Below are 15,728 nucleotides of genomic sequence, written 5' to 3'. Positions count from 1 at the left end.
ATAAGGTTATATGGTGATGTGCACACAGATTACTTGATACTTACTGTATGGCTATGTAAGTTATGGCTTCTTCTCTATCATATGCTGAGACATTGAAAAAACTGGCTCTACAGTAGGGAGATTAACATCGCTTAATTTTTTTCTCCCTTTATTCTGGACCTGTTGGTTAAAGGACCTTTGGGCCACAGGCTGTCCTGCAGAGATGGAAGAAAGGGAATGATGACAAAGGGCAGAATCTCATTCTTTCCTCAACATTTAGGACAATTACGAGAAGAGCAACACTGTTCTACCTAACTCTTTCTTGGCCTGACTGCTTCTGCAGGTACAAGAAAGCCGAGGAGCGCGATCCCCTCATTGCTGCAATGCAGATATTCTTGCCTCGGATTCAGCAGCAGATGATCCAGCTCCTTCCTGACAACTCACATTACTATGTTCTCCTTCAGAAACAGATCTTAAAAATTTTCTATGCACTTGTTCAGGTACGGGCCCATGCACCCAAAGCAATCAGAATGCAAGGAATTCCAGAAAAAGACGGGGCGGGGGGAGGTAGACCTCTATCCTACACACGCAAAGTCCAAAAGCATTTCATTGATTTTAAGGTTGGCTACTTTCAATTTGTATGCTTGGAATTACTTAACAGCATTTGAGTGAAGAAAATTGCTAAGGTGAGACTGTAATGCCTTATGTAAGTAAGTGTAATTATGTAAGTGCTTCTGGAATGGGCATTTTTATGCCTTTGCTATTGATAATGGACTTATCCTCATATCTATGCACTCTTTGTGTGTGTGTGTGTGTGTGTGTGTTTTCCTGTTTCTCCATCAGAAAGAAGGGATGCTGTCTTGGGTGGGGTTCAGGAGCAGGGTCTAAACAGTCTTCCTTCAATTTTTTCCTTAATGTGTAGCACAACAGAATTGTTATTTTGAGCTTTGGTCAGTCGCTTCTCAGTCCTGCTTTATGCGTACCTGGAGACCATGAGGACTCTGTACCGAAGAACCCAGGACCTTAGAGGAGCTGGTTCACAGCAAGGGGCAGGGCACGCAGCTTCGGAACACACTGGAGTCCTCTGTGCTCACACGCTATAATTTTCAGTTTGAAACTGGCCTATCAACGTATTATGCACAGCTTTTTTGGCCTAGGCAGCTGTGATGGGCTTCCTGGAGAGTCTTCCACACTGCTTCCATCCTTGGAGTGAATTGACAGGATGTCCACGAGGTTTCTAGACCCATGAGCTCTCACATTGTATGGGAAGTAATTGAAGGGGGTGCACAATTTCAGGTCTCATTTGAGTAGCTTCTACTCAGATGAAAACTTGCGATGCTTCGTTTCATGAGCACAAACTTACTGTATTATCTAACCTTGCCAAAATGATACAAAAGCTTTGCTATGACATAACTTAGAGCAAAAGGCCTTTTCTGTGCTTCACAGTAACAACCTTCCCTCCCTCCTCCCGCACCCCAGCTGCTTCTGTATTTCCCTGTATAACTAACTTAATGCTCTCAAGGAAACAAATCCCTAAAATTTCAACACAGAGAAAGCAAAAAGTTGAGGTGGTTGTTTGCTGCTGCCCATGGATGACTAGTTGGACATCACATCATGTGGATGCTCAGAGCACCAAGGAAGCGTAAGATCATAAGAAGAGCCATGCTGGATCAGACCAAGCGGCCATCTAGTCCAGGGTTCTGTTCACACAGGGACTGACTAGCTGCCTGTGGGAAACCCACAAGCAAGACATGAGTGCAACAGCACCCTCCCTGTGATTATGGAACCCTCATGAGTGCCCATGGAGCCAAAAAGGATTCTCCTGCGGCTTAGCATTTTCCTACTCATTGTGTAATGAGCTGTTTTCTTCAATAAAAGCAAGGAATAATTTCTGGCAAGGAGTATAAATAATGCGTCCTGGAAACTGAGCAATACCCCAACTGACATCCTCTTCTTTCTTTTCTTTTTTTTTCTTTCTTTAATTCCAGTATGCGCTCCCACTGCAGTTGGTGAATAACCAAACCATGACCCAGTGGATGGAGATTTTCCGGACAGTCATAGACAGAAGCGTGCCACCTGTAAGGTTTACGTTACTGGACGGCGTTAACATCTTTGGGTGAATGGGAAACGGAATGTTAGGAGGAAGAGTGCTTAATTTCTCCATTTGCAACGTTCATAGTGGCTTCTCACCCCTCTAGCTATGTTCCAGACCTTTAAAAAGAAGGCAGAAGGAAGCAGAAGAGCAATTGCTCACTTTCCACCAGCTCAACAAGAATGTAGTGGGGTGTTGTTGTTTTTTAATACAAGACGATAGATAACTACTAGGAAAGTCTGACTTCAGGTGCAACCCACGCACCTGCTGCACTGTTCCCCTCAGCCTCTGACAACCCCAAGTCTAGACATAGCATGGCACACAGGCCATACAACAGATTCTGAGGCTGTTGTCAATAGTGGGTGATGTCACAACAGCATGTGGGTAGGAGCTGCTTGGCCAGGTAATGTGCTCCAAGCTGGGTGCTGTTGCAAGTGCAAATTGCAGAGGTGCCTGTTGCTTATTGAGCAATCTCTAGGCCAGGGTGCAGAACATCAGGCCCAAGGGCCAAATCTGACCCATCTGGGCTCCCAATTGGCTCTCTAGGGTTCCCCAGATGGCCACACCCCCTTCCCTTGGCCCCATCCCCCCTTCCCCAACCACTGGTAATGTGATGGATTCCCAGCTTTTACATGTCCCCCCCCCGCCCTTCTTAAAGGTTGAAATGCCTCTTCTAAGGCTTAGTTACTGGCAGTAAGTTCTTTAAGATAAAATATGCTATTTTTAGTATTTTGGCTCCACCACTTTTGCCTTCGGCCCTGCCCACTGCTGAAATGTGGCCCCCAAGTGCTTCTCCCAAATGGAATTTTGCCCTTGGGCTGAAAGAGGTTCTGCATCCCTGCTTTAGGCTTTGCTGTGTCTCAGAGCCCAGGTACACCTGGGGCTTGCCAGGGATCAGCTGTCTGCACTGGCACATCTCTTCGTGGATTGTGCCTGATAACCGCAGATCAGCAAAGGAACGTGCCTCCAGGAGTGATTGTGGAATCTCCCTCTTGAAGCTTGAACAGATAACGAGTCCTTGACAAGTGCAAGTTGGTCTGTGGTAATATACTGTGCAGATTTTTGAGTTGCACAGAATATCAGGCCAAAAATGTGCATGCTTTGACACCCCAGGGCAAGGTCTGAAAGCACCTGATTCAGGAACCTTGCTAGAGCTAAGCAGGTCTGAGTCTGGTCAGTGCCTGGGTGGGAGACAGCTTATGTATGCCATCTCAAGTTCCATCATGGGAGAAAGGCAGCCTAAAAATGTAATAAATCTATTGAAAGGTATGAGTGACTGGAGGGTCCGCAAAGACACTGTTGTCTGCAGAGTAGGAGCCACATCGAATGGGCCCGTTGAACAAATTGAGAGAGTTTTGTCTCGGTAGTTTCTGAGAACAGTCTCATTAGTCATTTTCAGTCTCCCTACAGGGCGATCGTATGTATATTTATTCAGAAGTAAGTTTCAGTATGTTCAATGGGGCTTACTGCCTAATTACTAATTGTGTTAGGAATTACGGCCTTATAGCACAATCCTATACATCAGGGGTGGGCAACCTTTTTTTCTGTCAAGGGCCTCATTCCCTTGGGATAACTGCTCTGGGATGTCTTTTTAGGTATAGTCAAGCGGTCTATAAATTGAGTAAACAAATACTGCTGGAAGCCACATGCCAATAGCAGATGGGGCTGGAACCAAAAGCAGTGGACCCACCCTCTCTTCTCTCTTTCTTCTTAGGGGGCCACCCCTTTCTCTCTCCATCTTCCTCTCCATCTCCAGTGGGCTGCCAAGGAAGTGTCAGATCAGCCTTGCCAGAGGTCTGAACTGATAACTTGCAGGGAGCTTTTAAAATTAGGCCAAGAGACACATGAACTTAGCCTGAGGGTGCAGGTTGCCCACCCCTGCTACTCATGTCTGCTCAGAAGTAAGTACCATCGAGTTCAATGGTACTTACCCCAGGTATGTTTTTAGGGGATTGCAGCCTCAGACACCAAAACTTGCCTATAACGTTCACCTGAACTGGGAAACTGAAACTGAGAAATTGTCAACAATCCTAGGGACCGGAATATGAACTATGTAATAAGTGCTGCAGTGCCTGAACAATGTATAGCTGTTACATTATGTGTCTGAGGGATTGTTCTATTGGTTTAAAAATGTATGTTCCACCTTTGTATTAACCTGATGTATCATAGATTAGAGGCAAGCTTAAGAATTTGTTATAAAAGGCCCATTGTCAGCATCACAGTATTTTGAAAGTTTGTTATAACATCTGTTACACAGGTATGAATGTCTTATCGTGCTCTGTTAATGTTAAATGTTCATTTGTGTACACACTGGCTGATAGCTGTTTCCTTTGATTAGGAGACACTGCAGATTGATGAAGATGATAGGCCAGAGTTGGTGTGGTGGAAATGTAAGAAGTGGGCTTTGCGGATTGTTGCTCGCCTTTTTGAAAGGTAATATGCTGACAATAAAGAGTAGATCTGCTAAATTCTATTGTGTCACTTCTCCATTTACATATTCTATATCTTTATTTTTAAAAGTTATCTCTCCTCTCTGTTTCTTTCCACACCCCAATCTTCCAGGTCATGGTTCTGTTCCTAAAATGAGGACAGAGTAACAAGAGGAGACCAAGAAAAGAGAACGAGAGGAAGAAAAAAAATAGGAGTGTGTGGAGAGAGAATAGAAAAAAATACATAAACAGCAGACTGTGGCTGTGTTTGAATGGTAGCATTACACCTGCTCACCTCTCCTCCGTGCAACCACAGGGAAGAGTTCAGAAACTTACACTTCTGTTTTAGTTTAACCATAGCTTGTTGTGACATCCAAAGCTGGACAAACTGGTTAATTGTAACTGTAGATTGTTGAAACAAGCCAGCTTCATAAATTATGGCAAGGATTGGTAACCTGTGGCCCGTGGATTGGAGGATTCTTGTCCTCGGTCCTACCCCATCTTACTTGGGTTCCGTACTGGCTGTGGAGACGAGGGGCTTTTATTACTCCCCAGCCAGCTTGGAGAAGCAGAAATTGCAGGTACTGGGGGGCTGATCTGGATCAGGACCCTGGCAAGGCAATAGGAGGGCTTTCACCTTTCACGGGGGCCTTCACACCTACAATTTGCATTGCAAAAAAAGGTGCCATTCATTTCAATGCAAATTGCAAGCGCAGGATCCTGACTTGGAGCACAGTGGGACAGGCTCATTCTGTGTGTGTGTGAGAGAGAGAGAGAGAGAGGCGGCGGGAATGGATGGGGGTAGTTTAGAGTGTGTGAGTCTATCTGGGGTGTCCGTGCCCACTTTTGGCTTTGATCACACTCACTACTGGCAAGCAACTTCTGATACGCTCACCCCAAGGGAATGTAACCCTCAAGGGAGGGAAAGGTTCCCCATCCCTGAACTATGGTTTGAAGTTGGCTTGTTTCAACACATCATAGTTAAGATTACAGTTTGTTCAGGGTTGGACATCACGACAAGCTGCTGTTGATCTAAAATGGAAGCAGAAACCTCCAAACTCCTCTTTGTAGCCATGTGGGAAGGGGGTGTGAGAGCTCAAGGCTTGCTGTGGCTCGTTCTCTTAATGCTAAACGCTAGACTTGGTTTAATGTCATGTCTAAACAAGACCTGTATGTTCACACTTCTGTTCCTGTATCTTGAGGATATGTAACAAATTTTACTGAACATCTCCATTGTGTATCTTCTTTACATGTTATTTTCTCAAATTGCAACTAGAGTGGCTATTTTGGCTGTCACTAGGGCAGATACGAGAAACTTGTCTCCCACGAGACATGTGTGGTAGCCCAGCAGGGACAATCACCTCCTGTTTTGCTGACAGCCTGGGAGTCAGCAGGTCTGGCAAGCCACAGTACATAGTTGGTGGACTGTATTTGCCTTGGTGGGCAAGTCACAAGCTGTGCTGGCTTGCTGTAGTTGGTTGGTATCTTTCCATCTCTGAAGCACCATTCTTTTAGCTAGAAGAGCAGCTCTCTGCACCCAGCATTAGGCAAGTTATGTTATCTGTGCATAGCTAGCCAGGGGAAAGTCGCAGTAGGCATTTTTATGTTGTGTCCGATGCTATGATGAACAAATGATGCTCAAAGGTGCAACCCTGCATCATCCCAGGGACAACCAAAGGGGCAATCACTGCATCAGAGGGGCAATCCCTTCATCAACCCAGCTCATGGTTTCCTTAGGTTTCCCCTTGTTCTCAGGTGACGGCATTGCCTTAAGCAGTTTCTCTCACAACCATTAATAATAACAACAGCAACAATATAGAGATAGAAAGAGAGCGCTTTAGAGTATACAAAGCACTTTACATACAAAGCAGCAAGGTAGATTGGTGGTATCATCCGCACATTGCAGAGGAGAGGATAGTTACTTTCCTAAGGCCTCCTAGTGAGCACATGGCAGAGGTGACATTAGTATTGGAGACTTTCTGATTCAAACTCAGTCTGTTAAACCACAACGTTATCCCAGCTCTCACTAGTAGCTAGTTGATGTTGCAATATTCCAGCATGTGATTCTGGACTTTCTTACCAATAAATGCTCTCTTACACATTTAACAGCTGCATAATGGAGACCTAGGAATTTCTGCTCTCCAGGTTGTCTTACAATCCATGGTTTTAGCGAAATCTGTTAACGTTCCAACATTATCTCATCAGCCAGCTTACTTCCAAAGAACAGGGCAATTTTGAGTGGGCTTAGCATCCCTTTAGTCATAAACTGAATACCATTTCATTAATAGTAGTAAGGTGTATGAGGACATCAAATAATATGCAGAAAAAATATTCAGTTGTATGTATCCCTCTTTAGTATAAAGTCTACTTTAGTAGCTTTTGTACACATTAACCTTAAGTTTACGTACCTGTGCTTTGGATTATTTCTTAAAGGTATGGTAGCCCTGGGAATGTAACAAAAGAATATTTTGAATTTTCTGAGTTCTTCTTGAAAACCTATGCTGTGGGAATCCAACAGGTAAAGATTTGCCATTTATTTAGTGGAGTAGTATGATACCTCTACAGCAGCCTTCCTCAGCCTCATGCCCTTCAGATGTTTTGAACTTCAATTCCCATCAGTGCCAGCCAGCATGGCCAGTGGTCAGGAATGCTGGGGGTTGTAGTCCAACAACATCTGGAGGGCACCAGATTGGGGAAGACTGCTCTGCTGCAAGCGTTGTAACCTGTTCTTTGTGTAGCATCCCAGTTTAAGGCAGTCATTCCCTTTCTTAGGGGGTGGGGGTCTCTATAACAGAAGGGGAAGAATAGCAGGTGCAGCGCAGGAGCCTGGGTGAAGTGGTGTGGGAGGTGGTGCCCACCACCTGTGCAACTCTCCACAAGGGTATTTTAGGGGAATCAAAGCTGGTTTGTGCTCTCCTGGCAAGTTTAATCTTTAGATCCTTACTGCCAAGAGTACCACTTCAAGGAAGGGAGAGAAGGGTGGATCAGTATCCTCCCCCCAAAACTCCGAAGTGGATGGCCAGAATGTTCTGTTGCCATGGCCGCCACTTATGCCTCTCTTACCTCTGAGTTGCCAGTGGGGTGGCCAGCTGGTGCTCCTCGGGGGATTGGATTTGGCCCCCGACTTTAAATTGGCCTATAGGTACCAAAGTATCAATCTGGGGCTGCATATTCAAGGAAATTGGCGATGGAATACTTTTTGTTTCCTTATCAAAAAGTAGTGTAATATTGATCCAACTGCTTACTTTTCTAAGAGGTTTTGAATATTTCCCTATACTTTTTCAGTGAGATAATAGCAACACCAAAATCACTATTTTTATCACATCAACTTGTTAGCTAATAATAAAGATCATCTAGGATATGATGGACTTGGCTTTTGTTTATTGAAAGTGATCATGCAAATTTGTCTTAATACCTTGGCATACCTGATTTACCGGCTCAGTGTTGTGTTCTGATCCTAGCAGAGTTTTTAATAGCTAATCCTCTGCTTTAAGGTGCTCTAGTCATGTCACATTCATTAAAAGCAGGGTTTTTCAAACTTGGCATGTGCTCTTTTCCCTTAGGTACTCCTAAAAATCTTGGACCAATACAGACAGAAAGACTATGTTGCTCCACGGGTCCTTCAGCAAACATTAAATTATCTGAACCAAGGGGTCCATCACTGTATAACCTGGAAGCAGATGAAACCACATATGCAGGTCAGTGTAAAAAAATAGTAATTAGTTCCCATATGCAAATACTGAGGATTTGAGCTAGAGCAGTACTTAGGAAAATACTAATATTGCAGTTACTATAATGGGAACTCAGTCACTTGAGCTAACTAATACCATGGTTGTTTTATTTATCTGCATTTCTATCCCACATTGTCTGTATGGTTCAGTGGGCTGCATATACATGACGTTTATTCAGAAGACAACAACAGTTTTTTACCCACAGACCAGAACTAGACATTATGTCCACTATGAAGCTGTTACCAAAATCCAAGAATCCACATCTTTTCCCTTTTCCTGCCTGATAAATCATGTAAAAGATGTGATGTGACACCATTGCATTGTGAGTTTCGGAACCCCTGCAGAGGCAACCAGTGACACAGAGCAGAAGTGGGGAAATGTGCCTCATGATGTCACCTCACACATTTTTCATTACTAAGTGTTGCTGGGAGAGAGAGGAGATGATGTGGGGCTTCAGGTTTCAGTGGTAAGCTTTGCTTTGGCCATAACACATAATTTCAGGCACAGTGTGGGCAACCATTTTGGCTTTAACTTTCCAAAACGCCCTCATGTATATGTATACAGACAATATAGAGAAGTGCATTTCTCTCCCTGAAAGAGTGTGAGCGATCAACTGACATGGTTCGCTCTTTTTACACATCATGACAGCTCACCATGGCTTAATTTACCTATGGGAGACGTTGTGTTGCGCTTGCCACCCACAGCTGTGAACTGTGGCAATGCCATTTTTGCATGGCGCCTGGCTTGCTGTGGGTTGTTGTGTCATGTGAACACAGGCAGCAGGGGTTGTTTGAGGTTTAGACAACCCTCAAATAACCCATGCCTTGTTTTAGGGTTATTTGAGCGTTGTCTAAACCTCAAACAACTCCTGTTGCCTGGGTTTGCACAACACAGCAAGCCGGGCGTCCACCATGCAGGAATGGTGCCTGTGGCTGGGACATGCTGGAAGGCACCAGGTTGGGGAAGGCTGCTTTATAGGATACAAACTCAGCTCTCCCTGCCCCCGTCTTTTGAGAAAGGAACTTGTTTTTACTCTTCAAGGAAAAGAAATAACACCAGAATTCATTGCGCAAAGTAATTTTTTTATTGAAAAGCATTGGGCTTCTATACTTCTCGAAGAATAAATCTTATTTGGCACCAGCTGCAGGCTTGCCTTTCTGACCTGGTTCGCACATCACATTGCAATTTCTGTGTTGTTTAGCCCAGAAACTGCCAGGGATGAGCGAGCTGCCTCCCACGCACTTGGCGTTTCCGTTGTCAGTTAACCAAAGAATGCCCTGTTTTGGGTTGTTTCATCACATGCAAACCCAGAAACCCATGGTTATTTATGGGTTAAACAACCCAGAGTTAACCCAACACCAAACTATAGGCAATTGTTGGGTTAACACTGGGTTGTTTAAGCCCTAAATAAATCAGAGTTCTGGTTTGGACATCACAGTAATCCTGGGATGGGATGTTTCTGGGCTGTTTCCAAAAGCAGAAGCAGGTGAGAACCAGCACAGTTGCATGTGCGCACTCACAAACAACCCATGGTTTGATCGTCCAAACCGGGTCTCTCTCTTTGTGCATTTTCACCTTGGTGCTGTCTTTTTGTTAAAACCTTTTCCAAGGGTATTTTTCCACATGGATAATACCAGCAACACACCTTTGAAGGAAAGCATTACATTGCAAGAGGCTCATGTTTTGAACTGTTTTCTCTTTCATCTTTGTTTTTCCAAATGTAGAATGGGAAGAAATGGTGAACTAGAGAGCTACCTCCTGAGATTCATTATGCAGCCACCAGTAATTATCTTTTCTGAAGCACTTTGTACTTTAAAATTGCTACAGAAATAACCATGGCAATAGGTAGTTGTTTTTTTGTCCTAGAATGGCTTGCTTCTGCTTGTACCTGTCCATTTAGGTCAATCAAGTGAGCGTGGGAAAAACACCTTTTAGGTTTCTGACTGGAGTACAGAAGTTTCCCATACAGTACTGCTCTGTTTTACCAAGGCCCATATGTTGAACTGCAGATTGTGTCTCACTCTCTCTCATATCAAAGCACAGGCAAAGGATTTCTGTAATCCCCTCTTCCCCACAGTGAACAGCAACAGTGGTCTTGGCAGAATTCACCTGTAACATTCCTTGATTGCTCAATCCTGTTTGCCTCTGTCTGGCTCTGAGTGAACAGCTGAGGTGCAGAAGTGGAGGACTTTAACAGAACCTCAGTTGCTGTTCACACTGCGGGCGGGGAAAGAACAAAACCTTTTGCCTATGTCTCAGCTCAGGAGAAAGTGGTTGAGATGCATACTGGTGGAGGGAGTTGGGGGCTATGCTGGAGACCATTTTACGTGGGTAAACAGTATGGTGCCCCTCAGACACCTTTCCTCACCCACCAAGGTGCCCTACCCCTTCCACTTTTAGTAATTAATATATTTTCTTACTGGCAGCTGGGATCACATCTAAGCAAAGTCAGGGCCTCCATCTGCTACCATCTTAATTTCCCATGAATGCCTCTGGGCTGCCTGATGGGGCTCTGAGACATTCTTAGGAAATAAAGACTGTGGGCAGCTGCAGTCCAGTGCTTTCCTCTGCAGCGCACCCAGCCACCAAGGGAAAAAAGGGAAAAAGAAAAAGGCAGTGAAAATTGTGGGTTGAAAGAAGTTTCAGTGCCCACCTCTGCCTTGTTCACAGTCGTTTCTACAGGTCACTTGTCCTTGATGACTAGCAACGCATCCCATGGCATACATTTTCTGGTGGTGCCCACAACAGTTTCTTAAATTTCCAAATGTGCTCACAAGCCCAAAAGGTTGCCTACTCCTGCCATAGGGGAAGTTCCCACTGGCTGCCACATTAAGTGACCACAGTATGTAGCACACTATATCGAACCAGGATTTATGATGATGCTTTGCTGGGGTGAATTATTAGCAATCTTCTCTTTGCTCTTTTGATAAGACTTTGTGTGAAGAAGTGATCTTCTCCCTGATGTGTTATAAAGATGAGGATGAAGAGCTCTGGCAAGAGGATCCCTATGAGTACATCCGCATGAAATTTGGTAAATGCCTGTGCCATGCATACATGCCCTTGCTGCCACTGCTATTCTGTTACTGTAGTGCCTGGTATTTATAAATATCGTCATACACTGGGGTTGGCTTACAGTTAGAGTTTTGTTTGTTTTCCATTCTTAAACAAAATTCTAATTGTATTACTATCTAGGCTATATAACAAAGAAAGATACAACAGAAGAAAAAGAAAACCCCAGATTGAACGGAGGATGTACCTTATGTTTTCTATCTAATCCATTCCATCCCAAAGCATCTACTTCCTAACACCCCCCCCTGAACTATGACTGTAGAGTGGGATAAAAAGGAAAGTTTGGAAAAACTAAAAGGGGGAGGAACAAAAAGACAGAGTTGGGGATTGGCTCTAAGTTGTTTATTCCCATTAGTAGTGTTAACTAGCCTCCACATTGCACCCTATTTTTATTTATTTATTTATTCGATTTATTAGCCGCCCATCTGGCCAGCTACCTGGTTGCTCTACGCAGCATACAATACAAATAACAAAATCTTACATCTCTGTTAGTATTATGTAATTCCTTGATTCTACTTAAATTTTTTAGAAGGCAAATATACAATGAATTAAACAGAGGCATTAAAATAGTATGGACATAGAGGAGCACAAACTATTTGAGATACTATTGGGGGAAAACCTACATGAGGTGTTTGAGACTGGTAAAAATACAAGAGTACTGATTCTTTCAACAGACAAAATCCTTATTTTTAGCAACCATGCTGTCTCGAATGACATTCAAACCTGGTTTTTACCTTACCTTTAGTGGCATGGTTGCTACTTGCACATAGCTGTTTCTCACAACACTCTGATATTGTATATAAAGTGGGGGTCAGTGGGTGGGCTACTGTGTGAGAGGGGCACATGACACCGTTAACTCTCATATGCCAGTGGCACAGCATTGCCATGAGAAGTAACCCTCTTGATAGCCTCCAGTGTGGTCTCTGTCATACATGAGTTACCAAAACTGCATGAGATGTTGCTGCACAACAGCAGCTACCACAAAGATATAAGGTAACGTCAGACAAAATCCTTAATGTTTCCAGGTTGTGGCCCAAGGAAGTTCTAGAGCTATCAGGCAGGAGTTCATGTATTGTGTGGGTTGTCTTTGTTTGGTCAGTTTTTAAATGATTTGTCAAAATGTTCTCATTAAAGATACTCCAGTAACACACACTCTTTTATTTTTCTGAAACCTTGTAAGATGTGTTTGAGGATTATGCATCCCCTACAACAGCAGCTCAGATTCTTCTGTATACTGCAGCAAAAAAACGAAAAGAGGTACTTACTATAATTCTGTCAAAACAATTACTTTTTTTAAAGGCTCACACAGCTTTGTTTCCTCTGTTCCTCAAAGGCTATTGCAGCACTTGTATTTGTCTCCTTCTGTTAAAAAAAATACATTATTCATTACATTTTCCCCCGAGCCCTTCCCCCCAGGAGTGGGGCACATGATCTGTTCCCTCCCCACCATCCTATGTTATCCTTTCAATCACCCATGTGAACTAGTTTAGGCTAAGGGCTATTGACTGGCCCAAGGTAATCCAGCAAGTTCGGGGGCTAAGCAGGATTAAAATTCAGATCTCCATGGTCTAAAACTCTAGCCACTACAGATTGGCACTCAATTGTCTCATAGTTTAGTATAGTTCTTCTTTGCAGCTTAATTCATTTTAAAAATATATTATTATTATTATTACTACTACTACTAATAATAATAATAATAACTTTTTAGTTAACTAAAGTAACACTGAGCACCATGTAGTATTTCAAAAGACAAACAAAAACAGTTATCTCCTCCCTTCCCACCCACTCCAGAGATAGGAGACTCCCTTTATGGTCAGATGCACAAGTTTGTTTCTTCTTGGATTTCCTGATTGCTTTTTTTTAATGTGTTAAAAGCTTTCCAAGGTTGTTGTTCTTTTCCTTGATCACTTATGTTTTTTCGCTGTCTGGAAAAGAATCTGGTTTGACAGTTATAGGTTGTAAGCTAAGACATATGTTTTATGAAATGTATTCCTTAAAACAAAGCAGTCAGTCTGTTCTTGTCTTAATGTCGATGTTTGTGATTTTTCTCATCTTTAATTTTCGGGGGGGCGTTGGGGTGATTTGTTTAGGTGTTACCAAAAATGATGGCATTTTGCTATCAGATCCTCACTGAGCCCAACATTGACCCAAGGAAGAAAGATGGGGCATTACATGTGATAGGATCTCTAGCAGATATTTTGCTGAAGGTAAATGGATGAAGACACGTAAGATGTGTGTAGCCTTGCTACCAAAGATACAGTTTTGCATGTTGATAGCTGTGTTTCAAGATGCATGAAAAACCTAATCCAAGAACTAGAATGCATGTGTCCATCTCTGAGAAAGTTCTAAGTACAGCAGGAGGTGGTTCCGTTGCTTCGGATTTCTAATTTGAAACATGTCTCCTGGTTCTTCTGTTCCACTTTCATGTATCGATATGATGATAGATCTGTGCACAGCAGGCACTGGTTAACTAGCCCCAGAAGCCTCATTAAAAAATTGGTGTACTTGTTCTTTTATTCCACTTTTGTGCTATCTTTATAAACAGGTGTGTTTCATGACAGCACTCCAAATGTTTTGTCCTCAAAACGTAACGTAAAAAGGGATCTGTGGACTACTGGTGAAATAAGTCCCTGATGGTGTCAGGATCAAAGCCTACAGCACATCTTGAGCGAGAGGGCTGTCGGGCTGGGCAAGGATTCAGCCTGTGCATCGCCATCCAGGTCTAACTAAAGGAAGGAACTTTAGGGAAGCCTCTTGGCGATAGATAGCCTAAGGCAGGACATTTATAGGGCCCATGTCATTAAAGCTTCCAGAATAGGGTTGTCCTCTATTCTGAGCAAGGCATCCTGCTCCTTGCTGCAAGCCTCCTTAGTTTCTGATTTGCATCATCTCCACCTTGCTCCACTTTCTGCTGAATAGGCGCCAGACTGATAATGAAGGTCTCTGGGTGGTATCCAGTGGTGTCATTCTGCCAGCAGAAGGGAACCTCTGGTAGAACAGATCTTCTTTCCCCTGGGAATCTGCTCCAGAGGGTTGGGGGACCCTTCAGAGCAGATTTGGGGTGCTGACAGAGGGCTGCAGGAGGGTGGAGAGGACGGGGAAGACCCGTTGCGCAAGGGCTGGATTCAACCCTCTGTATTAAACTTGACACTTAAAGCTGCTTCGAATGTTAAATTTTTAGCCTGTAGTTTGCATTGCACAGCCCATACTTTACAGTGCTCCCAAACTTTAAAATACACTTTTGATACAAGCATGCGTCCTGTGACAGGTTCTCCTATAGGTAATTCAAGTCTTTGGGTCATGTTGTGATTGTAAACTCCAGTAGAACTCTTCATGAATTTTCTTAGCAAATCCCTGCTTCTGGGTGTGCATTCCCAGGTGTGTGCACCTGTTCAGTCAAACTAGCCAACTCCTCTTGTAGCGTGGGCTACAAGGAACTAGCCAGTACCTCTTGCAGGCTTCACTTGCTTTGGGATCATGGCAGCAGCCATGCCCCCACTGTAATGTCACTTTGGGCTTGAGCAGTGGAATATTTTAGGTCCATTTGTTTATTGGGTGGTTTCTATTCAACATTTGTGCATGTCTGTGTCTTATTGGGCATGTATTATATCAGAATGTTTTCTTTAAAACGGAATTAAAAGTTAAAGACAAGTTTTGGTTTGTATTTATGCAGTTATTCAGAGGAGTTAAATCTTAAGAAATATTTCAGTGTTACTTTATATTAAAATGGAAGCTTAACCTATTTTTTGTGGTTGTTCTTCATTCGTGCCAGAAGAGCGTATTTAAGGATCAAATGGAGCTGATGCTACAAAATCATGTCTTTCCATTGTTCATGTCGAACCTGGGGTATTTGAGAGCAAGGGTAAGTGACCAGAGCAAGTGCATCATTTGGTGGTGACTTGTTCTTCTTAACATCGGTCAGAGGGCACGCCCGCTGTTATAGTTTGTAGGAGGTTGATTTAAATCTGGTTGTTTTCAGAAGGCTTTGGGTTAATGGGCTGAGATGGTGTTGGGGTTGTTGTTTTACATATTGGGCCATTTTCCTGGTGATCTGAGTTGTTTAGTTTGGTGTTTTATGGCTGAGATTCAAAGAGACCCACTGTGCCTTTCAGCCCCCACTTACAGTCCCTCATGCTGCCTCTCGAAGTCTCTTCTGAAGGTCAAATGATCATCTGAAGCAACACTTGTGGTGGCCTGAAGGACAGTAGTCTGTAGAAGTGACTTAGCCAAGCACAGGGTCTCTTTGGATCTTGACCTATGGTTTTAATGCGTGTGTGCTTTTTATTATGGGTTTTAATTTGTGTGTGTCTGCATGTGTAATTGTGCTGTATAAGTCACCTCAATGGTCATAAGGTGAGGTATACATTAAATAAATTGAGAACTGCTAGCAGACAATTAGATTCTATAAATAATAACTGAACTTTGGTA

General features: G+C 43.4%; 1 protein-coding gene across 6 annotated transcripts in view; it reads left to right on the top strand.

The window, feature by feature from the left end:
* IPO8 (importin 8) overlaps positions 1 to 15,728 on the top strand; it is a 60,698-nt gene that overhangs the window by 11,043 nt on the left and 33,927 nt on the right. For 4 of the 6 annotated variants that reach the window (XR_014784245.1, XR_014784246.1, XM_084809372.1 and 1 more), the window contains exons 5-13: positions 323 to 479; positions 1,968 to 2,057; positions 4,410 to 4,504; positions 6,934 to 7,018; positions 8,064 to 8,198; positions 11,163 to 11,262; positions 12,481 to 12,557; positions 13,391 to 13,507; positions 15,073 to 15,162. Coding sequence is in view for 3 of the 6 variants with exons in the window: in XM_084809372.1 (XP_084665498.1) it covers positions 323 to 479; positions 1,968 to 2,057; positions 4,410 to 4,504; positions 6,934 to 7,018; positions 8,064 to 8,198; positions 11,163 to 11,262; positions 12,481 to 12,557; positions 13,391 to 13,507; positions 15,073 to 15,162 (946 nt within the window). In the remaining 3 variants the exon portion in view is untranslated. The remainder of the gene's footprint in view (positions 1 to 322; positions 480 to 1,967; positions 2,058 to 4,409; positions 4,505 to 6,933; positions 7,019 to 8,063; positions 8,199 to 11,162; positions 11,263 to 12,480; positions 12,558 to 13,390; positions 13,508 to 15,072; positions 15,163 to 15,728) is intronic. The other 2 variants (XR_014784247.1, XM_084809373.1) reach the window with 1 other exon arrangement.

This window comes from Heloderma suspectum, chromosome 7 (assembly GCF_057233095.1).
Source record: "Heloderma suspectum isolate Gila_16-S chromosome 7, 16-S_ref, whole genome shotgun sequence".
NCBI classification, from domain to species: Eukaryota; Metazoa; Chordata; class Lepidosauria; order Squamata; family Helodermatidae; genus Heloderma; species Heloderma suspectum.
The sequence above is the reverse complement of the archived record's forward strand: the minus strand, read 5'-3'. Positions and strand labels throughout refer to the sequence as shown.